The sequence below is a fragment of the Notolepis coatsorum genome, assembly GCF_963971535.1.
Source record: "Notolepis coatsorum genome assembly, chromosome: 19".
In the NCBI taxonomy this organism is placed as follows: domain Eukaryota; kingdom Metazoa; phylum Chordata; class Actinopteri; order Aulopiformes; family Paralepididae; genus Notolepis; species Notolepis coatsorum.
In genome coordinates, this window is record NC_140183.1 from 43639459 (window position 1) to 43665227 (window position 25769).

The 25769-nt window shown below is 46.1% G+C and overlaps 1 protein-coding gene across 2 annotated transcripts in view; it reads right to left on the bottom strand.

The window, feature by feature from the left end:
* The window catches only part of znf385d (zinc finger protein 385D), a 147543-nt gene extending 123317 nt beyond the window's left edge, over window positions 1–24226 (bottom strand). For both annotated transcript variants that reach the window (XM_084336470.1, XM_084336469.1), the window contains exons 1-2: window positions 24081–24226; window positions 18533–18672 (exon numbers count right to left, since the gene is read on the bottom strand). In XM_084336470.1, coding sequence (XP_084192596.1) covers window positions 18533–18672; window positions 24081–24102 — 162 coding nt within the window. In that variant the 5' untranslated portion in view covers window positions 24103–24226. The remainder of the gene's footprint in view (window positions 1–18532; window positions 18673–24080) is intronic.
* Window positions 24227–25769: the final 1543 nt, after the last annotated feature.

A 25769-nucleotide genomic window follows, 5' to 3' on the forward strand; every position in this document is an offset into this window, starting at 1 on the left:
ATCGTCAAGGTAAGAGGATTTTAAGTCATGGTATCCATAAACTTCAATCGTTCGGATCCTTTGAATGGAATGAGAATGTAAACAAACACGGCATCACGTTAGTAAGTATCACTGCGTTGCGTGAAATCACTGACTGCGCCCCGAGAGGAGTGGTTCGACAAAAAATTGTTCAGAGTATATTTGCTTAGAAAACGTAATTGTAGAATTCAATTATTTTTTATTTCTCCACGTGGTAAATACACAGGTCACAACATGTTTACAGGAACGTTTTGGAGTTGTATTTGGAGTGTATTTCGTGACTGTAGGGCACTGTAGGGAACGTCAGGGTACAAGTCTGACCCACTTCCAGTGATGAAGCTAAGCTACGCTAACGGAGCGGCTGTTCCCTAAGCCTAATGCACGCACAGAGAAGAAAAAGGTATGTATCTTCTTGTCTAACTCCAGGGAAGATGGCAAATTAGCTAATTTCCCAAAATGTTGGCGTTTTCCTTTAAGCATTGCTCTCCAGCTGTGCATCCAGGATTTCACGATTGAGTAGCGTTATTTTGTCCCACTTTGAAGCTCCTTGTTGGCCTATCATTGAGTTCAAGTTTCAAGTTTCAAGTTTCTTTAATAGTTGTCATACAGAAGTACAGAATACTTTCATACAAAATGCTTCTTACTGTTACGCTCCAGAGACTGTGCTAGACAAGATAGTATCAAATAACATAGTATAGCATGTAATTTAGAAGTAGAAAATGAGGTCACAGTGTTCAGTATAGACATATGTACAATGTTCGATGCAGAATAGACGTAACTGAGTTACCATATAATATACAATACTATGCAGTGTACTAATGTACAGTACTATATAGTGCAAAGCAGAAATGGGATGAGGTACAATTTAGGTACAATTTACAGTAAGGTGTACGAGTTGTAGTGCAATCCTTCATCAATAAATATAAAGTGTGGGGAATGGGTGCTACAGTGTGTTTGTTTAAAGTGGGTGTGTGCTATAAAGTGTGTGGAATAGGTGCTACAGTGTGTTTGTTTAAAGTGAGTGTGTGCGCGTGGATGTGTGTGCTATGTGCGTTTGATGGTTGTTGTTGTGTAGTGTTCATTGTTCGTTTAGCAGCCTGATGGCCTGGGGATAGAAGCTTCTTCTGAGTCTTTCTGTGCTCGCCTTGAGACTCCGGTATCGCTTGCCTGACCGCAGCAGTTCAAAGAGGCAGTTGTTCGGGTGACTGGAGTCTTTAATGATTCTCTTAGCCTTGCCCTTGCCCTCCAATTGTGCGTTCGGCTGAACGTGTCACTCTTTGTAGTCTGCTTCGGTCTTGTGCAGTGCTATTCCCAAACCAGGAGGTGATGTTGCCAGTCAAGATGCTCTCTATTGTACATGAGTAGAAGTTCTTAAGGATCTTCTGACTGACTTGGAACTTCCTTAGGCGCCTGAGGAAGTAGAGGCGTTGTCGTGCCTTCTTCACAACACTGTCAATGTGTGTGGTCCATGTCAAGTCCTCGGATATGTAGGCTCCGAGGTACTTAATGCTGTTGACTCTCTCAACCGGTGCCCCGTCGATGCTGAGGGGGCTGTAGTCCTTGACCGCCGACCTCCTGAAGTCCACAATCATCTCCTTTGTTTTGCTGACGTTCAGGGAGAGGCTGTTTTCCTGGCACCATCCCGCCAGGACCTTGACCTCTTCCAGGTAGGCCCTCTCATCGTTGGCAGAGATCAGGCCCACCACCACTGTGTCGTCAGCAAATTTGATGATTGTATTGCTACTCCGCTGAGCCACACAGTCGTGTGTGTACAGGGAGTAGAGGAGGGGACTCAGAACACAGCCCTGGGGGGCCCCTATGTTGAGGGTGATGGATGAGGAGGTGCAGTTGCCTGCTCTCACCACCTGGGGTCTGCCCGTCAGGAAGTCCAAGACCCACTGGCAGAGGTCATAGTTCAAGCCCAGGTCCCTGAGCTTGGCTATGAGTATGGAGGGGACTATGGTATTGAATGCCGAGCTGTAGTCGATGAATAGCATTCTCACATAGTTCCCCTGCCTCTTGTCCAGGTGTGATGCTGCTGTGTGCAGCACATGGGCTATGGCGTCCTCCGTGGACCTGTTGGGGCGGTATGCAAATTGCAGGGGGTCCATGTTGATGGGGAGGGAGGAGCAGATGTAGCCCTTTACTAGCTTCTCAAAGCACTTCATGGCTATGGAGGTGAGAGCTACAGGGCGGTAGTCGTTGAGGCAAGCAGGCTTGGATTTTTTGGGTACAGGGATAATAGTGGACTTCTTCAGGCAGGTGGGGATGACAGCCTGTTCTAAGGACAGGTTAAATATGTCAGTGAATACCGGGGCCAGTTGGTCGGCACAGACTTTTAGGACGCGGCCGGGGATGCCGTCCGGACCTGCTGCCTTCCTGATATTCACTTTTTTAAAGGTCCGCCTCACCTCATGTTCTGTTACCCTGAACACTGAGTCTCCATCAGCAGCAGACCCCCCCCCCCCCCCCCCCCCATTGCCGTGGCTTGTGGGCTGGTGTTGTTATTACCAGCATCAAACCTCGCATAGAAGGTATTGAGGTCATTTGCTAAGGAGATGTCACTGTTCAGTTTGAGGGAGGCGCCTTTGTAGTCTGTCATCGTTTTGAGCCCCTGCCACATAGCTCTAGAGTCAGCCTGTTCAAACTGGAGTTCAATTTTATCCTTGTAGCGCCGTTTGGCCTCTGTCACTGTCCTCCTTACGTTGTATCGCGCCACCTTGTGGTCATTCATGTTGCCTGCCACTAGGCCGTCGTTGTATGCTTTGGTGCGCAGAGCTTCACGGACGGATTTGTCTACCCAGGGTTTTTGATTTGGGTAAACTCTCATTGTGGTAGTGGGGATTGTTTCTTCCACCAAAGTACGAACATAGTCCAGCACCGTCTCCGTGTAGACATGAATGTTATCTGTGTCGCGGAACACGCTCCAGTCTGTGCAGTCAAACGCAGCCTGGAGCGTCTCTTCTGACGTCAAATCCCATTTCTGCACCTCTCGCGAGACTACGGGAGTGCTTTTGATTCTCTGTTTGTACTTTGGTGAAAGGAAAATGGACGCGTGATCTGACTTACCAAAGCCACTAGCAGAATGAGCCTTGTATCCACCCTTGAATTGCGTGTAACAGTGATCTAGGATGTTACCGCCTCTGGTGTTACAAGTCACATGCTGATAGAAGTCAGGTAATACCTTTCTCAGATTGGCGCTATTGAAATCACCCACCACTATAATGGCGGCGTTAACGTTCGCCGCTTGGATTTTATTTACCTCGTCGTGGAGTCTGGAGAGCGCGACATTATTGCTGGCTTGCGGTGGAATATACACTCCTACAAGGATGATCGCCGTTAACTCCCTCGGGAGGAAGAAAGGACGACACTTGATGGTTATATATTCCAGGTCTGGGCAGCAGTGGTTCGATAATTCCTTCACGTTAGCTGGATCGTTCCAATTGTTGTTAAACATGAAGGCAATACCTCCTCCACGTTGTTTGCCGGACAATGCTGATCTGTCCTTGCGGTGGATGAAGAAGTGGTCGGCCGGTTGTATGGCGTGGTCTGGGACGTCCGGCGTCAACCACGTCTCGGTGAAGCAGAGAACGTTACAGTCTCTAACGTCTCTTTGGTATTGAATCCTTGCTCGGATGTCATCCAGTTTATTGTCAATTGATTGTACATTGGCTAGCAATATACTGGGTAGTGGCGTTCGGTGTCGTCTGGATCTCAGCCTGTTACGGATCCCAGCTCTCTTCCCTCGCCGCCTGATGATTCCTTTGTTCCTGGGGTCAGGATCTGATCCCATTGTTCTGAGAATCTCCATAGGCCATTGCTGCGGTTCGGAAAGCTGATTCAGGGAGTAATCCAATCGGTAAGTTTCCCGTAATCCGATGTCTATAAGTGACTGACGGTCATACACATTAAATGCACCTACTGTTGGTACAGACAAAACTCTTAAAACTATAAATATTAACAAAAGTAAGCACAATCTCGATGGAGCGAACAGACAGGCGACCGGGCATAGCGGCGCCATCTTATTGAGATGTTTGAACTGTTTGTTCTCCACATCACGTCGTACATCAAGTTTAAGGAGAGATCTTAGGTTCCTTTTAAGAAACAACATTGCTGGAGTCTAGTTGGTAGTGGTGTGTGTAGCATTCCGGAATTTGTCTTGTAGTGGTAGTGGTAGATCTTCATTGTCCATTGCTTTGATTGCCTTCTGTATAAATCTTTCTCCCAAACCATTTGTGGCTTGATTGTTTGGTGCAGATGTGTAGTGGTTCATTCCATTTTTCTTCATGAAATTATGGAGTTCAACAGAGACAAACTGTCGTTCATTGTCTGAGCATATTTATTGTGGTAGGCCATTTCTGGAGAACATAATTCTCAGCACAGAAATAGTCTTTTCAGATGTAGTTGACTTCATTGTCACTTCAAGTAATTTAGAATCGGCTGTAACCAAGAACGCAGCAGGGTCCATGAGTAGTCCGGTGAAGTCGATGTGCACTCACATGGTGATGAGAGCCATTCCCACAGATGTAGAGCAGCTTGTGGTGGTGCATTCTGCATCTTTGGACATCCCAAGCAGCACAGGTCCTCGGTTTGTTTATCGATTCCCGGCCACCACATGTAGCTACGGGCAAGGCTCTTCATCTTCACTGTTCCCAGATGTTCTTCATGTAATGCATCTAACACTCTAGTGCACAGCTTAGAAGGGATCACTACCCATGAGCCACACATCAGTGTTCCCTGACACGGTGACAGTTGTTCCCTCCTTGCTGAGAATGCTGGATACATTGAGTTACCATACGCTGGCCATCCTTTCAGTGTGACATCATATACCTTTGGCAGTGTGTGGTCATTTGTGGGCGATAACAGACTTGTCTTCTCATAAGGACTTGGCTTGTCTCCTCCCTTTTACCAAACCTCCAGTTTATGGTGCCCCCCCCCCCTCTCCTGTGTATAAATATAGCCCCTTCCTGTGAATCGGGTATATTCTCTCCTGGTGATGAAGCTGATCACTGGGACGGGGGCCATCCAAGCCATATTCTCTAACTTTGTATTTGATACCTTCATTCTGAGTTAATAAATTGTATAAACCGGATCCATTGACTGAGTAAGTTATTATATGTTTCTCACACATTGCATGTTTCTTTTTCGATGAAGGTGTTGGTTACTGCCAGCTGTTCGACAATTGTTGTGAGGAATACCTCTGCTGGGTCCACTGGCACTGCTGTATCTTTCTCTGAGGTTTGTAGCGGTAAACGTGAAAAGCCGTCAGCATTGCCATGTTGCTTTGTCCTCTTGTATTCAATGTCGTACAGGTGAGTCTCCAGGAAGAGTGACCATGGCTGTATCTGCTGTGCAGTCATTACTGGAACACCTTTCCTTGGGTTGAACATTGGAATGAGAGGCTGGTGGTCAATACAGGTAGTATGGTTCAACTTTTGACCCCCCCCCCCCCCCCACACACACACAAGACTGAGGGCCTCTCAGTCAATCTGTGCAATAGTCAGTGATCTAGAGGCAAAGATACTGGTCTCTCTGAGCCATCTGGTAACGTGTGTGACAACACAGCTCTGATTCCATAAGGCATCACATGCCAACCTGATGGGTAATGAAGGGTTAAAGTGAGCTAGCAAGTCTCATGAAAGGCTTTCACACAACTTTCAGTCCACTTCCAGTGTGGTCTCATCTGCAGCAGTGCATTCAGTGGGTGTAGCACTGTGGACAAGTTAGTGATAGTAGTTCACAAGTCCAAGGTAGGAACAAAGCTGAGACACATTTTCAGGTGAGGGTCTGTTCAGCACAGCTTCCACCTTGTCCTGAGACCTTTGTAAGCCATTCTTGTTCATTCCCTTTGTTATGTGTGTCATGTGCCCTGATCAGGCGTTCCTAGTGTGATGTGTCATGTCTAGATGTAGTCCTTTGTCATGGTGTGTAGTCCCTATTGTTTTCCCCCCAGGTGTACCCAATTACCATTACCCCAGGTGTGTGTTGTCTCGTCATTCCCTTGTGTATAAGTAGTCTGTCATCCCTTCCGTCTGGTGCTGATCCTGTCTGTATAGCCCTGTGTTTGTCTGTCTATTATTTGAGCTTCATTTCAGTTACGAAAACCATGGTTAAAACTATTAATTAAAATATTCTTTATTTAGATACTTTGGCTGCCGTCTCCTTATTGTGTAACATTGACAAGTTAACGAGCCTTCCTGTAGTCAATGGTTACGTAATATGGGGGCTCGGCCAAACGACTAGGAGCAAGCATTGGTGATGGCCGCTGGGCTGGATCCACACTGTGAGGTATGGTTGGCATTGTCGTGTGTGTGACCCATGTTTTAGACCCCCTTGGCAAATACTTCTCCAATAGGGAGCGTTCTCAACCAGCTAGGGCAGTTGGACCATTTTATATATGGTACCTTCCATCGCCTGGGGACACACCACATGCGGTCGGGGTATTAGAAGGACCCTGTCAGGCTCCTCCTAGGCCGGCGTGTGTATAGTAGTTACTTATATAGGGGTACTATAGTGAGGGTTGAGAGCGTTTGGGGATGGGTTGGTTTTTCTTTTTCTTTTTTGACACATGACAGTGGTTGATTTGCGAATACCTCTAGGTGTGGAGGCATTAGGCGGTCGTGCCAGCGCTTGTTTAGATATCGTACATACAGTACCAGGGTTGGTAGTGGAGCGGTTAGGGAGGAGGTGGGCACTCCGAACCTCTAGCCGCTAACAGGCGGCGGTGGGACTGCGAAGTCCCGAGGGCACGTTAAGAAGGAACTATAGTGCTGGGGAGAGACTGAAGGGCCCCCGTGTCTGGTGAGGTATGAATCAACATACCACCGTGGTACCGTCTAGTCGGCGTGTGTGTCGCACACGCAAGTGTGGGGGCAACACGTGGTACGTGGATGACAGTCCACACCTAGCAGGGGGTGTTCTCTCTGTGAACAGGCAAGGCGGGTGAAAACGGTCAAAGTTTCCATACCCATAGCAAAGTGGGGTGGGGATCAGACCGTCGGTTCCTACCTGGGTGGCCAATAACCACTACGGGGTCTGGGGTCGCTATCGACTGGGTCACCTGCCGGTCGGATCGCATATGGCAGTAAGACCTCACACGGTGAGGGCCGCCGCGTTCGGCTCAATGTACAGTCAGGCCACTATAAGCTGAAACCGAGTGAGCTAGTAAGCGAGTAGTGTTTCTGTGATCGGTGGGTTTGAAAAGAAAACACCGGGAAGCAGAAGGCTATGGTCTGTCTGTCCAGAGGGGTCTGGATGGTCAGGCCTAGGGGTGGGAAGAGACCTAGCCTAGGAACTGCGCCCTGGTGTGGGAGGTTCAAAGGGTCAAAGCGGGTGCGCGTCGGAGAAGGTGGACACCCTGGTTAAGATGCGAGAGCTCGTGCTCCTTGAGGAATTCAAGTCGTATTGTCTGCCCGAAAATGTTGCTATGTACATGAACGAGCGTAAGGTGACTGAGTGTTCGGTGGCTGCGAGCCTGGCGGACGAGTTTGTGCTGACGCACAAGACACTCTTTACGCCAAGTTACCCTGTACGCAATATGGAGAGTAAGCCGAGGTGGGGTTTCGGCGACAAGACGGTGGGCACGGGTGGTAGCAGTGGGGGCGAGGCGATTGAGCGGGGCGCGAGGTCTGAGACACGCGATTGCTTTAACTGTGGAAAACGAGGTCATATAAAAGAAAATTGTTTTGCCCTTACTCGTCCCAGTAGGCAGATTTCGTTGGTGATGGCACCCACACGCACATCGGTTGAGTATGACAAAAAGGGTGAGGATATTAAAGCTTACCTACCGTTTATCAGCGGGGGTTTTGTATCCTTGGCTAGTGATGGGGTGAGGGTTCCTGTGACCATATTAAGGGACACGGCTGCATCCCAGTCATTTATTCGGGGGGATGTGTTGCCTTTCGACAGTAGTTCAGAAGTGGATGCTGGGGTAACAGTTAGGTCTTTTGGGATGCATGTGATGAAGGTCCCGCTTCATATTGTCCACCTGACATCTGAGTTGGTGTCGGGCCCGGTCGTCATTGGGGTAGAAAGTTGCTTCCCGGTTGCGGGGGTGTCACTAATCCTCGGGAACGATTTGGCAGGGGGTAGGGTCCTCGTGAAGGCAGACGTGACTTGTGTGCCAGCACAGTCTGGGGCGGTAGACACCCTGGCAGAGGCGTATTTGAGAGTGTTCTCTTCATGTGCGGTGACGCGAGCCAGGGTTGTTAGAGCTCGGGCCGAGGAAGAGGGCGAGGTGGACTTGTTCGATACCATAGTAGTGGCTGACGGCGACGAGCCTGGGAGGAAGGGGGCGCTCCAGGGGCAGCCTGGCTCGTTGTTATTGTCTCAGCTTGCCCCTACAGTTGACCAACTTGAGTCGGATGACGCTGTTTCTTCTGTTTCAGCCGGTTCGTTGCTGAACACTACTTCCTCGGAAGTTGCCAGTAGCGCGGCTGAGTTTTTTTCCGCTCGTGAGGAACTTATCGCAGAACAGGGTAGGGATTCGAGCCTGTCGGGTTTGTTTGCGTCCGCTGTGGGGGAAGGAGAGAGTAAGGGTCTTAAAAGCTGTTATGTCCTGGGAGACGGGGTGTTGCTGCGTAAAGGGTCCCCTGATCCGGATGCGTCATTGGGGAATGATTGGAATGTGGTGACGCAGGTTGTGGTTCCGTTCAAGTACCGTCATGATATCCTTTGTTTGGCTCACGATCATAGGCTCGCAGGGCATTTGGGGGTCAACAGGACATTCGACAGGGTGCTGTGTAATTTTTTTTGGCCAGGGTTAAAACGGGATGTGGCGCAGCACTGCAGGGGGTGTTCTACGTGTCAAATAGTGGGGAAACCCAGTGACGTCATTCCACGGGCGCCGCTCTATCCTATCCCGGCAGTGGGGGAACCCTTTGAGAGGGTTATTATTGACTGTGTGGGACCGCTCCCTAGAACGAAGGCAGGTAATAGTTTTCTTTTGACCATTATGTGTGCCAACACACGTTTCCCTGAAGCGATTCCGTTGAAACGGATAACGGCCAAGACGGTGTCACAGGCTTTGGTGAGGTTCTTCTCTGTGGTCGGTTTACCTCGCGTGGTCCAATCCGCTCAAGGGACGAATTTCTTGTCTCGTATCGTCTCGCAGGTTTTGAAACAGCTGGATATATCACATAGCTTCTCTAGTCCATACCACCCGGAGTCACAGGGGGCGTTAGAAAGATTCCACTCCACGTTAAAGACTATGCTTCGGGCATTCTGTCGTGATACAGAGGAGGATTGGGATGAGGGGGCTCATTTGATGTTGTTTGCCGCAAGGGAAGTGGTACTGGAATCTTTGGAATCTTTGGGTCATATTAATATGATTAAGCCGTTTCATACAAGGGGGCCTGTGGCCAGTACTGTGGCGGCCGCTACGCCGGTGTCGGCTTGTGTGTTGGCCCCATCTAGTGTCGATATGAGTAATGACAGTCTCTTTCTTTCAGATGGCGTTGGTGGGCTGGAAGATGACGTGATTATCCCGTCTAAAGTGGTAGTGGAGGGCCGTCGTACAAACACGGAGTCTGTGGTCACTCTTGGCTGTCGGCTGGGCCATCTGTCAGAGCTACAGCAAGCTGATATCATGGGCCTGGTTAGGACTCACGGCAAACTTTTCTCGGATATCCCTTCGCGCACGAGTGTCTTGTACCATGACATTGATGTGGGGGAGGCAGTGCCCATTAAACAGCACGCGTATCGCGTGAATCCACACAAACGTGCACGGTTGCAAAAGAAGTGGAATGTATGCTCGCTAATGGCATCGCGGAGCCCAGCTCCAGCCCGTCTTGAGTCTCCACGGCTCCTCTTAAAGACGTATTGCACACAATAGAATGAACATTAAAAGTGAGGAGATTCTTCAGAATAACATCAGAGATTTTGTTCTGAAGTATTAAATATACTCTGCGGGAGTGCACTTTGGCCTATTGTGTTTCTCTTTGTTAATTTTGTTCTGTTTTCCAGGGGCGGGTCGGGCTGGTGAGGAGTGGGGCTGGGGTTGCCCATTCGTCCTGACTGATTGCCTGATCGATTGAGAACGTTATTGACAGATTGCAGAGTGCAGTGCCGATCGATGTCACATTGCAGCGGCAATATCGTAGTCTGTGAAGTTTGTCTAAAACGTGTTTAGAAGTGGCCACTATTTTTCTCGTTATTTATTTTGTGTGGTATTTTTTTTTCTTTTATTGTTTATGTCCATTTCCCCATTTTTATTCTGGGGTTATGGCCATACATTTAAGGGGGGGGGGTGTTATGTGTGTCATGTGCCCTGATCAGGCGTTCCTAGTGTGATGTGTCATGTCTAGATGTAGTCCTTTGTCATGGTGTGTAGTCCCTATTGTTTTCCCCCCAGGTGTACCCAATTACCATTACCCCAGGTGTGTGTTGTCTCGTCATTCCCTTGTGTATAAGTAGTCTGTCATCCCTTCCGTCTGGTGCTGATCCTGTCTGTATAGCCCTGTGTTTGTCTGTCTATTATTTGAGGTTCATTTCAGTTACGAAAACCATGGTAACTATTAATTAAAATATTCTTTATTTAGATACTTTGGCTGCCGTCTCCTTATTGTGTAACATTGACAAGTTAACGAGCATTCCTGTAGTCAATGGTTACGTAATACCCTTTTTGAAATACTCACACTTGGCTTGGTTGGCTCTGAGTCCATGCTCACCCAGCCTTGTAAGCACCTGCTCAAGGTTCGACAGGTGGTCATCATCTTTGCCAGTAATGATAATATCGTCATGGTAATACTGAGAACATGGAATTTCTTGCAATACTTGGTCCATTGCCCTCTGCCAGATAGCAGGGGCTGATACTATGCCAAGCACTAGACGATTGTACTGGTAAAGACCCTTATGCGTATTGAACTATTGATCATCAGATATTGCTTTGATGAGTCTTGGACCTCCATCTGGAGATAGGCTTGGGCCAGATTGATCTTTGTGAGGCTTTCCCCTCCTGATAGGGAGGCAAATATGTCCGCAATGCGAAGCAGGGGATACTGTACTGTTGGAGCACTGGATTGTACTGTGTGAACACTTACTTTGAAGTTCCCACTTTACTTGGTTTCTCTGGCTTTGTGTCTGCAGTATTCTTCACTACAGGAACTATTTGTGTCTCCCATTCACTCCACTCCACCTTGGACCCCTGTCTGCTCCAAATTCTCCAAATCCACTTCTACTCAGGTGGATGGCATAAGGCTTGCATTCTCCTCAACCTCCATCTTCACGTTCATGCCTTTGAGTGTTCCAAACCCCTTCTCAAATACTTGTTTTGCAGTATCTTTGTGTGTATCGTCAAGGTGCCAATCCAGGCAGATTTTCCTGGGTTACTTGCGTCCTAACAAAGACCCCCCACCCATTTTGCACTACATAGAGGTTCAGTTGTTGTGTTTTGTCTCTGTATTTCTCAAATGTTCCCTTTCGGGGGCCTCTCTGTCTTCAACAGTACCTGTGTAGCCTTGAGAGGTATGTGTGAATACAGTTTTTTGTAGTAATCTACTGAGATCACAGATAAGGCTGAGCCTGTGTCTAACTCCATTTTGTGTCTCACTTCTGGAGTAATTCATAATCTTGCAATAGTCTCTTTAATGCTATGTAACTCAGTCATCAAAAAACATACCTGTATGCTAAATTTACATTTACATTTACATTTAGTCATTTAGCTGACGCTTTTATCCAAAGCGACTTACAAGTTCTGTACAACAAGCCATCAGGAAGGGCACAACTCTATCAGCTGAGTAACAATGTTCATCAAAGTGTTGAGTGCTACAGTGTAGGTTAGTTTATTAGGACAAGTGCATGACAGTATGGTTAGTTAGGGTTAGATTTTTTATTTATTTTTTTTAATTCAGATAATGGTTGAAGAAGTGCGTCTTTAGTCGACGGCGAAAGATTGGACGTGTTTCGGCTGTCCTAACTGGGGTGGGTAGTTCATTCCACCATTGTGGGGCAAGGACTGAGAATAGGCGACTTCTCTTTGATGACCCTCCCGGAGCTTGGATAGGAGTAGGTCTGAGGCGGCCAGAAGATGCAGAGCGTAGGGGTCTTGAGGGTGTGTAGTTAGAGACCATTGACCGGAGGTAGGCGGGAGCGGTTCCCTTTGCCGCACAGTATGCTAGGTCGAGGGCCTTGAAGCGGATTCGTGCAGCAATGGGGAGCCAGTGCAGGTCCCTAAGAAGTGGGGTGACATGGGCCGACTTCGGTAGGTTTGAGATCAGGCGGGCCGCTGCGTTCTGAATGAGTTGAAGAGGCTTAGTGGCAGTGGCCGGGAGGCCAGCGAGCAGTGCGTTGCAGTAGTCGAGGCGGGAGATGACTGTTGATTGGACGAGGAGTTGGGTGGCTTCTTTTGTCAGGAAGGGGCGGATCCTTCTGACGTTGCTCAGGAGGAATCGGCAGGTTCTGGTTGTCGCTGCGATGTGAGCAGAGAAGTTCAACTGGTCGTCGAGGACAACACAAAGGTAAATCACCTTTATCTGAGTCTGAGTCACTTTCTTGTTCATATTAACTATTTTCAGTAACTTTTTTACCTGTTAGCTGTTACCCTGCATTTAGTCTTTTAATCAACTGTCTTTTGGATCATGTGATGTCTTTTCTTCCCTGATTTCAGTGACAGTTTATTATCATATTCCACTGCCTTCTGTTGTATTTCTGAAGCACCCCTTGCTGCCATTTCCATTGATATTGCTGTGTTGAGTGGCTTTTCCAATGTCTTTCTCAGACAACATCTTATTATCTCCCCCAGGCCAAAGATGATGTGTGAATCTGTCTGTCTGTATTTCTGTTTGCAGCTAATCTCGAAAACTACAGGGTCGATTTGGCTGACAGCAAGCCAGGGACCTGGGTTCTGGAAAATCTTTCAGATTAGTCAACGGCAAGTATTTTATTTGAATACATTTCCATCATTGTCCATTGAAATACATATTCAGTATTACCGGACGAGCCACCAATCTGTTATGACCCAGCTCTTGACCATAACAAAAATAGAGACACACACAATATAAGTTTGCAATACACATTCTTGACCCCTAGAGTAAAAGGACTATTGAATTTGGTGACCCCATGACCTTTCATCTAGTGCCACCGCCATGTCAAACTATTAGGCCAAAACTTTAGAATGAGTGAATCCTGAATACCTTTCGTTCTAATCTTTTCAAATTTGCGGTGCACATTCATGACCCCTAGAGGAATAAGCATATTGATTTTGCTGATCACTTTTCCTCTAGCACCAAAAACAGTTATATGGGCCACTTCTCAATGACTGAACCCAAAGGAGATACTGGAGCACATGATTCACTTTAATATTGTCTTCTTCAGGGTGGCTAGGTGGTGCAGTGGGCAAGGCGCTCACCACCAATGCAGGAGACGCTGGGTTCGAGCCCAGCTCTCCGCATTGCTATCAGCTTGGCTGGTCGTTCATACTAATACAATTGGCAGTATTAGGGGGTGGGAAGCTGATGGGTGGGGATCGGACGTTGTGGACAGCGACTCCTACAGGTCGGTTGGTGCGCCTGCGCAGCAGAATCAGGAAGTGACGGGGGCGGCGTGCCCTCCAAAAACGCAGACCCCCGACGCTGAGAGATTGCGCTGTGCAGGTGAAAAGATGCGACTGCTGCTTCCTCGAGTACCGGAGGGGACACGTGATGTAAGGCTTAGTCCACATTGCAGCCGGCTTGTGGAAGGCATGGCCTAACAACGTTCGAGACAGGGGAGGGTAGAATTGGACGATACGAAATTGGGATGGGAGAAAAATAGAAAATGGGAGAAAAAGTAGATCAAAAAAATATATATTGTCTTCTTCAGAGCCGAACAGTGATGGTACAGAAAGGACAGGTTATTAACCCTCCTCCATCCAGAAAGCAGCCTCTCACTGGTTACTGGGGGTGGGAGGAGACCAATCAATAAACAACCTTAACAGCACTTATTCAAGAAGGAAAGTGCTATGAAACAACAACAACAAAAATCATTACCATATTACACATAACCAAATAATCCAAATGTAGCAATCAATATCTTAAACTACATCACATATTCCTCTTTTTGGGACATAGGCTTAGGCTTAAATACTATAGCTTTAACTCATTCATAAACTGCAGTACCACCCATGTTGTCTACATTCTGAAATGTCCATGTGGGATGGTCAATGTAGGCCAGAACAAACGTCCTTTCAAAACACGGATTGCTGAACATAAGGCTGCTATTCGCAATCTAAACATGGACTACGCAATAGCGAGACACTATGCTCAATCAAAACATGGCTTCCCTGCATCGCTCAGATTGTGGGGTGTTGAACAAATTTCTGCCTCCCAGAGAGGAGATGTAAATTGTTGAGAAGAGAGGCTTTTTGAAAATACACACTAATAAATAATAGATTTTTGGATATACACACTAAACACTGTGCTCCAGTATCTTCTTTGGGATCTGCTGTTGAGAAGTGACCCATAGAACTGTGTTTTAGTATATTATCCTATTCTGAGAGCACCAACCCCTGCTTGTGGAGGGGCTGAAGCGCAAGATATTCCTTCATCTAGCACCACCATCAGGCCAAATGTTACATTTTCACATTAGTGTATCTCTAACAGTTTTTAGACCAAACTTTTCAAATTTTTGGTGCACATTCATTCACATCAAGCGGAAGAATCCTATTGATTTTGGTGACCCCATGACCTTTCCTCTAGCGCCACCATCAGCCTAAATGTTCAATACTCAAATTATAGTATATCTCCTGATCCGATTTCCACCAAACTTGACAAATATAATTTGCCTTACCATGTAATAGTGCAATAGTGTCATAGTGTAATAGTGTGATAGGAATGACACAGGGAGCTTCTGCGTTCATTAGTCTAACCGTTAGACTCTAACGTGTAGGCTACTAGAGAAGAAATGGGCACACCTTTGTGGTTTTGTGTGCTTTCGCATTGGATACCAGTCCTCAATGCTTCTGATAAGCCTGCTCCAAATTGACAGTATTGTGATCATTTGCACAGCTCTGCTAGATACTCAGATAATATTATGCTTTCACTTTTGCTCTGGTTTTGTTTGTGGAACTTGAATTGTTTGGCTATTGTAAAAACATGTGTTTTAAATATTTGTTTTGAAAGTTTTGGATGCAGGCTTTTCAGGCATTGCAGCCAGTATGTCTTTGCTCCCATCACACAATCAACAGTGGCTTTCTTATCATCTTCCACATCATTAGTCCACCATTAGTCCAGTCCACCATCATCCCTGTACCCAAAAAATCTACGCCAGCTTGCCTCAACGACTACCGCCCTGTAGCCCTCACCTCCATAGCCATGAAGTGCTTTGAGAAGCTAGTGAAGGGCTACATCTGTTCCTCCCTCCCAATCAACCTGGACCCTCTGCAATTTGCATATCGCCCCAACAGGTCCACGGAGGACGCCATAGCCCATGTGCTGCACACAGCAGCATCACATCTGGACAAGAGGAAGGGGAACTATGTGAGAATGCTGTTCATCGACTACAGCTCAGCATTCAATACCATAGTCCCCTCCAAACTCATAGCCAAGCTCAGGGACCTGGGCTTGAACTATGACCTGTGCCAGTGGGTCCTGGACTTCCTGACGGGCAGACCCCAGGTGGTAAGAGCCGGCAACTGCACCTCCTCATCCATCACGCTCAACATAGGGGCCCCCCAGGGCTGTGTTCTGAGCCCCCTCCTCTACTCCCTGTACACACATGACTGCGTAGCACAGCGGAACAACAACACCATCATCAAATTTGCTGATGACACAGTAGTGGTGGGCCTGATCTCTGCCAACGACGAAAGGGCCTACCTGGAAGAGGTAGAGAACCTGTCACAGTGGTGTCAGGAGAACTGCCTCTCCCTGAACGTCAGCAAAACAAAAGAGATGATTGTGGACTTCAGGAGGTCGGGGGTCAAGGACTACAGCCCCCTCAGCATCGACGGGGCACCAGTTGAGAGAGTGAACAGTTTCAAGTACCTCGGAGCCCACATATCCGAGGACTTGACATGGACCACACACATTGACAGTGTTGTGAAGAAGACACGACAACGCCTCTACTTCCTCAGGCGCCTAAGGAAGTTCCAAGTCAGTCAGAAGATCCTTAGGAACTTCTACTCATGTACAATAGAGAGCATCCTGACCGGCAACATCACCTCCTGGTTTGGGAATAGCACTGCACAAGACCGTAGCAGACTACAAAGAGTGACACGTTCAGCCGAACGCACAATTAGAGGGGGGCTTCCCACCCTCCAGAGCATTTACAACAAGCGGTGCAAGGGGAAGGCTAAGAGAATTATTAAGGACTCGAGCCACCCGAACAACTGCCTCTTTGAACTGCTGCCGTCAGGCAAGCGATACCGGAGTCTTATGGCGAGCACAGAAAGACTCAGAAGGAGCTTCTATCCCCAGGCCATCAGGCTGCTAAACGAACAATAATCGCTAAACGAACAATAATCACTATGCAACAACCATCAGATGCACACAGCACACACACCCACACGCACACACACACTCACTCAAACAAACAACACACCGCAGCACCCACTCTCCACACTTTAGATCACACAAACACACTTACACTTTATATTTATTGATAAAGGATTTGCACTACAACTCGTACACCTACTGTGAATTGTACCTAAACTGCACCTCGTCCATTTATGCCTTGCACTATATAGTATTGTATATTAGTACACTGCACAGTATTGTATATTGTATGGTAACTACGTCTACGAACATTGTACATATGTCTAAACTGAACACTGTGACCTCTTTTTTTCTTCTAATTTTTACTATGTTTTTATTTCATACTTATCTTGTCATGCACAGTCTCTGGAGCGCAACAGTAAGAAGCATTTTGTACAAAAGTATTCTGTACTTCTGTATGACAACTATTAAAGAAACTTGAACTTGAACTTGATTACTTGCACAATAAAACTCCACTCTTTCAATATAAGTTGCCCAATCTTCAGTGTGCCAATCATCACCATTTTAATTCAGTTCCAGACAGTTCTTTCATGTCAAACTAGCATTGTCCAAAGTCACTCTTCGTGCATCACTTGACTCACATTCCCTTGCTAGCTTGATCAACAGCTACTCTTGACAATGTGAGCATGGCTCCTTTTTCTTCCGAAACACTCTTTGCTGTCATCTGGAACGGCTTCACGATAATGAAACGTGGGTACAGGGCCGTTTCTAGCCTGCTATATTAGGGGCGGACTGGTTGAAATAACGAGAACGATGACTAGACTCTAACATTACAGGTATAAACAGCACATCCCAAACAGGCTGTAGGGACCACACACACACACACACGCACACACGCACACGCACACACACACACACACACACACATTCAGCTAAGCTGCTGAATATGAACCTCAGGCCAACTTAGTCTTACGAGCAACAACATCACACAACAAGCAAAGAGCCATTAGCTTCCATTAGCCTGGCAAAATCTTATTATTATAATTTATTTATTTCTGGCTTGCAAGGCCATATAATATACATATATATATACATATATATACAATAATTAAATGTTTAGCCTAACAGTGCTGGCCATTAAGTAAAGTCCATCCTCCTTTCTTGTTGGATAAAGTGGTCAATCTCATGGTCATAAGGTTAAATCCAATAAAATAGTCCTTCTTGATGGAAACAGAGGCTAACTTCAAACAGTAGAGCAGTGTTTAACTATACTGTAATGCTGCATCAATTACTCTTGTTGGGAAGCTTTTATTGCACTTACAGTAACAAGTTGTCATCAATTTGACATCACATGTTATTCTTCCCTTCACCTGCTTCTCCTGCAGATTGTTGCCCACCCAATCAGAAGTTATAAGCTTTACTGTTTCTTTCTGTGCCGATTTTCCATTGGCTTAACACATTTTTATTTTTTTTAACTTTTTGTCTAACTTTGGATTTGGTGTGCAAGACACACATTTGGTTGGGCTAAGCCCACCCCTGCCCATAGCCCCCAGGTAGGTACATATTTCTTGTTGCCAATCTGTTGTGTTTATTACCTTATTAGCACAACTACAACCAGAGACGGAGACATGCTTTAATCATGGAGTTGAACTTAGTATTACAGTTACATTATCAATACATGTGCACATGACATGGGGTGTGGTAGACCAACATAATGTAGTTCCTGCATTGGTTAATTTCAGACAGAAATGTTTAAATAAACCTGGCTCATTGTACTGTTGTGATCACATAAACGGGACAACGTGCGACATTAATGTGAGTTTCTTCACCCAGTATTTTGATTAATTTGCCCCCAAAATACTGGAAAATAACCACCTCCTCCCATGTCAGTAAACATTTCTTTTCTTTTTTTTTAGATTAATTTCCTATCCTAAGGTGTTGCCATGCTGGAAATCATTCAGAAGCATCATCACATTAAACAGCTCTCACAGTATAAAGCAAGGACAGACATCATTCTGTACAACCTTAGCTGGTGTCAAACCGCCATCTAAAAGCCAGTGACCTGAACCGACCTACAGTGTCACATGACCTGGGAATATGGGACTCACCGCACTGAAGCTTGGAAAGAGGCCGATCGCCGAGGCGTCCAGATGAAATGGAAGAAACTGCTTCATGCCCAGTGAGGGAGGGACAGTGGGCAGGATCGGACGCATCAGCGCGGGCAAGAGGCCATTTTGACATGTGCTACCTGTAAAACGAAACAGGCCGTTAGACCGACAGACGACAATAGCAACACTGAAAGTAGCCGGTAACAACAGCCTTCAGTTTAAGCCTTAACGCTAGCATGATGTCACCGGTTTGCAGTGCTTCAAATGTCTCATGCTGTGGACTATAACACACGTCATGAAAATGTCATCTGGCTTGCAATATGCTGGCAGACTCATGCTTGTGGTTTCCCTAAATCAAGTTTGCCTGTCTTCGAAATAGGGCCAAATTGTCGGATGCAAATCTAAGACCACATTATGATACTTGCCCTTTACTTCTTTTTCTTTTGTTTAGTTATTGTATAACCATTGTGAAACCATTGCAGGAGACACAATCTGTCTAAGTGTCTATAAGATGAGTCAATAGAGAGCAAGAGTCGGGCCAGGGATGAAATCTAGGAGAAACTAAAGTAAATACTTGGGTTTTATTGTCATGTGAGTAAGGGACGCCAGTGAGGGGCTTTACAAACCAAGAATTGGAACCAGCAGAGGCTGATTTCAACACAGAGGGATCAACAACAGCAAAGAAACCCGTCCCAGCCTTCCAGAACATTAGAACCCATTTTCTAAAGTGGTAATTAGAACCAGAGGGATGATTTATTTTATTTATATATTTTTTACCACTGTAGCCTACATTTAACGACAGAGGAACCCTGGGCAGCACGACCCTAAAAGACTGGCACATATCAAAACCCTGGCTTGAGACAAATAAAAACAAAGTTTGCCACGTTTGGGTCCTGAGGCAGTGGTAAATGGTAAATAAAACAGAAAACGCCGTAAAAACGAGGAGAGGAAAAGCTATAGTTTATCATTCTCTTTCTCTCTTTCTCTCTCTCTCCCTCTCTCCTCTGCCTTTCCCCTCCAGTCGCCGGAGCGCTGCCATCTGTCGGAAAAAGAGCACATGCCGCCTCTCATGTGGAGACACGTCCCGGCTCCCCTCTCTCACAAAGCATGTTCTCTTGCGAGGCACCATCTCTCCACGTACACCATCTCTTGACAACACGCCACGAGCTTGTCTCATCTCCTGGACGAGCCAAATCCACCGTGCGGCAACATAATGTGTACACAGTCAAAGCAGACCGTTGGAATAGCAGGGATTAGCCCGTGGTAAGTGTTGAGGGGTGAGGTACAGCGAGTGCCTGGGAGATGTTTCGCTGGAGCGTACGTGTGTGGACGGAAGAACACGGGGGATGTTTGAATGGTTTTGGTTTCATGATTGATAGGAGATTAAAGTGACCGTCACAGGAAGTCTAATACTCTGCGATCTCACGATTCCATTCCAACTCGGAATAAGTACAGGAGAATATTTTATAGTTTCACCTTGTACTGTGCCGTCACGCATTCTTCTCTTCCTGAATGGCTATCCTCCTTGGCCTCACGTCACCTGTCACGTTTATTTTCAGTTTACATTTCTCTGGTCGTGAAGAGGTAACACCATTCACCCAGCGTGTGCCGACAGAAGGGCACATTCCACCCTCTGATATTGTGTCAGTCTCAGGGTCTCTTACGTTAGTTTCTGGCTTCATCGCCTGTCATCGCCTGCTAAAAGCGCAAAAGAAATAGCCATTCATGGCTGCTAACCTTAACCTTAACCCTAATCCCCTCCCCTCCCTCTCCAAGTGCCACAGTAATGTGTCTTTCCAAATGTCTTTTTGAGAGACTGCAGCATTACGACAAACGAAGCTTTTTTTGCGAGGAGCTAGCTCTGGCACAGACGGCATCCACAATCGTCACTTTATAAGAAAAGTAAATATTTGACTGGAGTTTGGCTGAAAATGTTAATATTTGACTTCCATCCGCAGCTTCAAATTTTTTATTTCACCAGCTTGAGCCTAGGTGGGCATGAGGCTCTCCAGCTGGTATTGTCATGTTTTATAAATGGACACAAGGAGAGTCTCTTTCCAGCCAGAGCCATCTCTCCATTTTCTGGTAGCCAGAGGCAGAAAAGCATAATAGAGGCCCTTCTGTTTTGACCTTAAATCAAATACCCGCACCAGAGGGGTACAGCCATTTCCACATGTCGCTGTTTGGTTGAAAGGATGTTTGACATAATGATTGATGTTTCAAGGGGCCCTCTGATTGGCCGGTTGAAATTATGTTTGACATGATGATTGACGTTTTCGAGGGGCCCTCTGGTCGGCTGACTGACTACAACCAATTAAATAACTAAGAGGGCCTTGATGAAATAATTCCACTACTAATTTGGCAGTCTTTTCTTTTTTCAATCAGATTTATTTTGTATTCCTGTCGGGGGCCCTTATTAGGGAAGGCGAGGCCTAGTGGGAAGAAGCACGGCCCTGTTTCCAGGTTGAGGTCACAGCCAGTAAAAAGGCTACTAGACTGCTGTCTGCTCAGGCACCATGCAGCAGTATCAGACCATAAGGTGGAGGAGTTAAGTTATCAGCCTGGTCTTATATTGATTTAGTCAGTCACATTATCTAATTGTCCTTTCAATTGTCCTTTCAGCAAAACAGTTAAATAATAAATAGATATATAAATAATGTAAAATCAATTGAAAAGAATAAAGTCCTAGACTCCTAGGACCATATGTGAATTTTAAAAGAGGGGGAGGGGGTTAACAAAACCTCATGTTTACTGTTGTTTTACATCCTAAAAACATCAAAATAATGCAGATCAGGCTGAGTGTACTGTAAGCGATGCCTGCTTTAAACCATGTTCATCCAGGTCCCATGAGTGTGTGTTTAACACTGCGATATGCAATATTAAACACAAGCTTGCTGGCTGCAGCACATGACGGGCTCACTTAGCGTACTTTAGCGTGTCTTAACATCTAAGTGCGTCTGTCCTCCACAATGCCCTTCGTAAAAATTCACTTATCTGGGCCCTAGCGTTTTTAACTCCCAGTGTGTCGAGAAAGAGAGAGAGAGAGTAAAAATAATGTCTGGAGGACGCCAACTGACGTTAATAATTAATCATCTTCCCCTGCTCTCCTCAACCTCCACCTCCCTCTCTGTGTCCTGATCCTGGCTGCTCCAGTGATAAGATCTGGCCAGAGAGGCTGAGATTCCACACAGGCAGAGAGGGCCACTGTCACGGAAGGTATAGAATCGTACACACACACACACACACACACACACACTCTCTAACACGCTGCCTTCCATTCCACTCAGCAAATATATATCCAGTTATAATGAGATAAATATGAGTGTCGACTGAACGTAAGAACCATTTGTAATATACCGATGGCAATTCTGACGCATCTTTTTGCATTTTCTGAGAATTGTCCCGATTGTGTTCCGTGACTCTATTTCCAGCGAGGTCAATATTATTCCCTTAATTCGTTGAGGATCAAGTCATTTCACTATTGATTTCACAGTGTACTGTACACAAAGTGCAAATTTAAAACCTTTAATATGTTTTTCTTGTAAAGCATACGTTCGCCCAGAGGCTATACATTTCACGGAGCTCGCGGCTTCCTGGCCGTTGAGTGTAGCCACTCCTCCCTCCAACCCCCCCAGAGTAGCGTAGCTCACGCTGTTGTCATGACTTTAGCAGTGTAACCTCTAATAAACACAGCTGTCTCTGAATTTGATCCAACAATCACTTCCCCCTGTGCTCTATAATCTGAGGTTAACCAAAGTGACGTTTACGTGCTGTTAAACTCCGACCGCCACGGCCAGGCGCAGCAGATAGCTCCGGGCCTCGAACTCCAAAACACACTTTTATATGATCGCAGCGCACACTTAAAGACACATCTAAAGCACTACAGTTATTTTATTGGTCCTTTTGATAGATTCAGATCAGAGACATCCCGCCGCTATTTTTACATTTGATATGAAATAGGTCACGTTGTCCGAGGCACGTGTCCGTGATGGCGCCTCGTATTAAATGTTGTTTCAAATGAAAACACATTCTAGTAAAAGTCCGGCTCTGCTCGACACACAATCTCAAAGGAGGACTTGGTGACCTTCCTGCATCTCAATTTCTCCACTCAAGGAAGACATTAGCTGTTGGGGAAAACCGGCCTCAGTCATGACTTTTCCATTTCCTTCATCATCAATTGTGTATTTGAGAAACAATTTATTATTAGGACTGTTCCCCTCTGATTGCTTCATTGTCGTGTTGTTAGTAGATTTTTTTCGATTTTTTTCGGGGTAGATCACAAGGTTTAAAACAGATCCTTCTGCATGTGGACATTATCTTAGATTTGACTGAATGGATTAGTCGACTATGGACTACGGTCGGCGATGAGGTCCTTCACTCGAGGACAGCCCTTCCATTCCACCACACAACGGTGGATCTGCAGCTGCTGTGGTCGTCCCTCGTGTGTTTACATGGATCTGTGTTGAGGGAATTTCCACTCAACTATGAGCCCATTCAACCATAGACATGACTCCAGATGTCCGGAGATTACATTTTATTATTCTTAAATAAATCTTCTTCTGTTTTTTCTTTGTCTCAGTCCCCACACCTGACCCTGACAGACAGCAGACATATTCTGCACCTGATGTCATGTTCACATATCAGCTCTCTCTCTCTCTCTCTCTCTCTCTCTCTCTCTCTCTCTCTCTCTCTCTCTCTCTCTCTCTCTCTCTCTCTCTCTCTCTCTCTCCACAGAACACACTCTCACCCGCAACCAGCGAAGAGACTGTGTGTAACTTCAGATCACTTTAATCCCTGGAATATAAAAAAATAAAAAGGGACTCTTTCGTTTAACAAATCAACCCTCTCCCCTCCCTCCCTCCTCTCTTAGAACTCCAGTGTAATTACTCTTCAGATGTGACTGTAAGCCTGCCTTGTGGAGAGGTCCTTGAAGAGGAGCCACTTGTGCATTAAAGTCTGCCTATAAGAACTCCCCCGACCCTCCCCCACCCTCCCCTCATCTCCTCCATAAAACTAATAACAAGAGGACTACTTTTTTATTTCTCTAAATATCCTACATCAAGTGTCTTTTAAAAGCAGGCCATTTGCTCAGCCCCAACCACCACCCCACTCACCCCCACCCTTCCTCTTTGAATTCCTACACTATAAACATGCTGGACAGAGTCTATAAAACAGCCGTGATGAAATCCAAACCTGGGTTTCTCAACCCCCCTATACACACGTGCGTGCGCACAACCACCCACATAGATTCTAATAAAATGTATGATGGGGGGGGGGGGGTGCACCTGGTGAGAGGCTTCATTCAACAATGTCAGTGTCTACTAAGTGTGTAACTTCACGCTCCTCGCCTCTCTAACAGCAAGCAGCTCCCTCTCTTATATCAGCCTCCGATAGTATCTAGAATGAGCGGGCTCGCGTCCAAACACCTTTGCTACACATGCACTGCAAAGAGAGAGGGAGCCTGGGACCAGTGTGCGCATGCATGAGGAGGGCACAAGTAAGCACATGCATATGACACACACACACATATTGATGGACACACACTTACCGAAAAACATGCTGCCCTCCATGGCTCCTCAGGTGCGGGGGTCTGTGTCTCCTCTCTGATGCCCAGCCAGTGTGTGTGTGTCCATGGACAGCAGCGCTGGCATGTCTCATACACTCCTCACGTGTGTATGTGTGTGTTTTAGTGCGTGTTTTAGGACCTGCTCAGAGGTCATCAATCGGCACACATGCGATGCATGCATGCAATTCGTATCTGCGATTAACCCATCCCACCCATATGTGTCTTCATGATAATATCTATGGGACCTAAGATCATGGTTGTACACATACAAACATAGTAATATTTACAATAGACATTACCTTAGTGGCTAATGTATATAAAGAGAACCTTTAAACTGATATAACAAATGATTATGCTACCCGTGTTAACCTACATGTGTATATAATTTAGATAAAAGGTTTTATGCATTGTTCTAGTATATTGTGCATATACTATCAATGGTCAAAAACAAAACTTGGTGTCTTCTTTTATGAGACAATAAACCAACTGATTCTGTCCTGTTTAACAATATAATTATGGCACTTATGGTTGTTCAAATGTGATGCAATGTGACTCTGTGATCATTCTTTCCTTTAGCACTCCATTGTTGCTTGTTATTATAAAATTGGTTAGTGCCATCTTATTGATTGTATTTCATCACATTCTTAGTTCATAATTTTCCAGCTACATATGACATTTTTGAAACAGTTCTTGTTTGTGAAGGCATGGATCTGACGGATGTCGCTTCGCTGTTGACAAGCTGTTCTCTGCCAGGGGTGCGTCCTTCTGTGGTGGTCTTGATGTGTGTTGAATGTATCGTACATTTCAGTTGATGTTTCTGTGAGCCTGTCGTGTGGCAGTAAGACAGTAAAAAGTAAATAAATACATAACAATGTGGACAATGTGTGTTAGGCATTTCTCCTGTGTGTTCAGACGCCTCTTGGTCCACAGGTCTCTGATGATGTCTCTCTTCTTGACGATGCAGTCGGAAACATTCACTCCTCCACAGGCACGTGCATACATAGGGGTGAAGGGGTGCCCGGGCACCTGCCTTTTTCATTTCTCATTAGAAAGTGCCCTTTTTATGCCACCCACTTTTTTTTTTTTTTTTTTTTTTACTGTTGCAGATATATATATATATACTGCCCTGCCCTTCCAAATGAAAGATGTCACGATAGAATCTAAATATTAGGTAAAGAAAGAGAGAGAAATGCCACCCCTCTCGTAAATAATAGGTCCTTCCAGCCTTACGCATAGGCATAGCACGTGGGTGGGTGTTGATCAATGAGACATGTAAACCGCGCAGGGCCAGCAGTGCACTGAACAGGAAATTGATATCCAGCTGTTGTTGAGCTCACAGTGCCCTCCACTCGAGTCGAGACCTCTTTTTTTACAGTTACTATTTCAACTAAAACAAAGCAAGAGTACACATCATCAGGTAAGGTATTTGCCCAACAAAATAAAATGTCGGGTTTGCAGTGCACTGTATATTTTCGTGAAACACGTCGCCAGATCAGCCCTCCCCAGTCCCCAGCCCCCCCCTCCCTGCTGCTAGTGCAGGAAAACATGCAGCATACTCTCTCTCTCTCTCTCTCTCTCTCTCTCTCTCTCTCTCTCTCTCTCTCTCTCTCTCTCTCTCTCTCTCTCTCTCTCTCTCTCTCTCTCTCTCTCTCTCTCTCTCTCTCTCTCTCT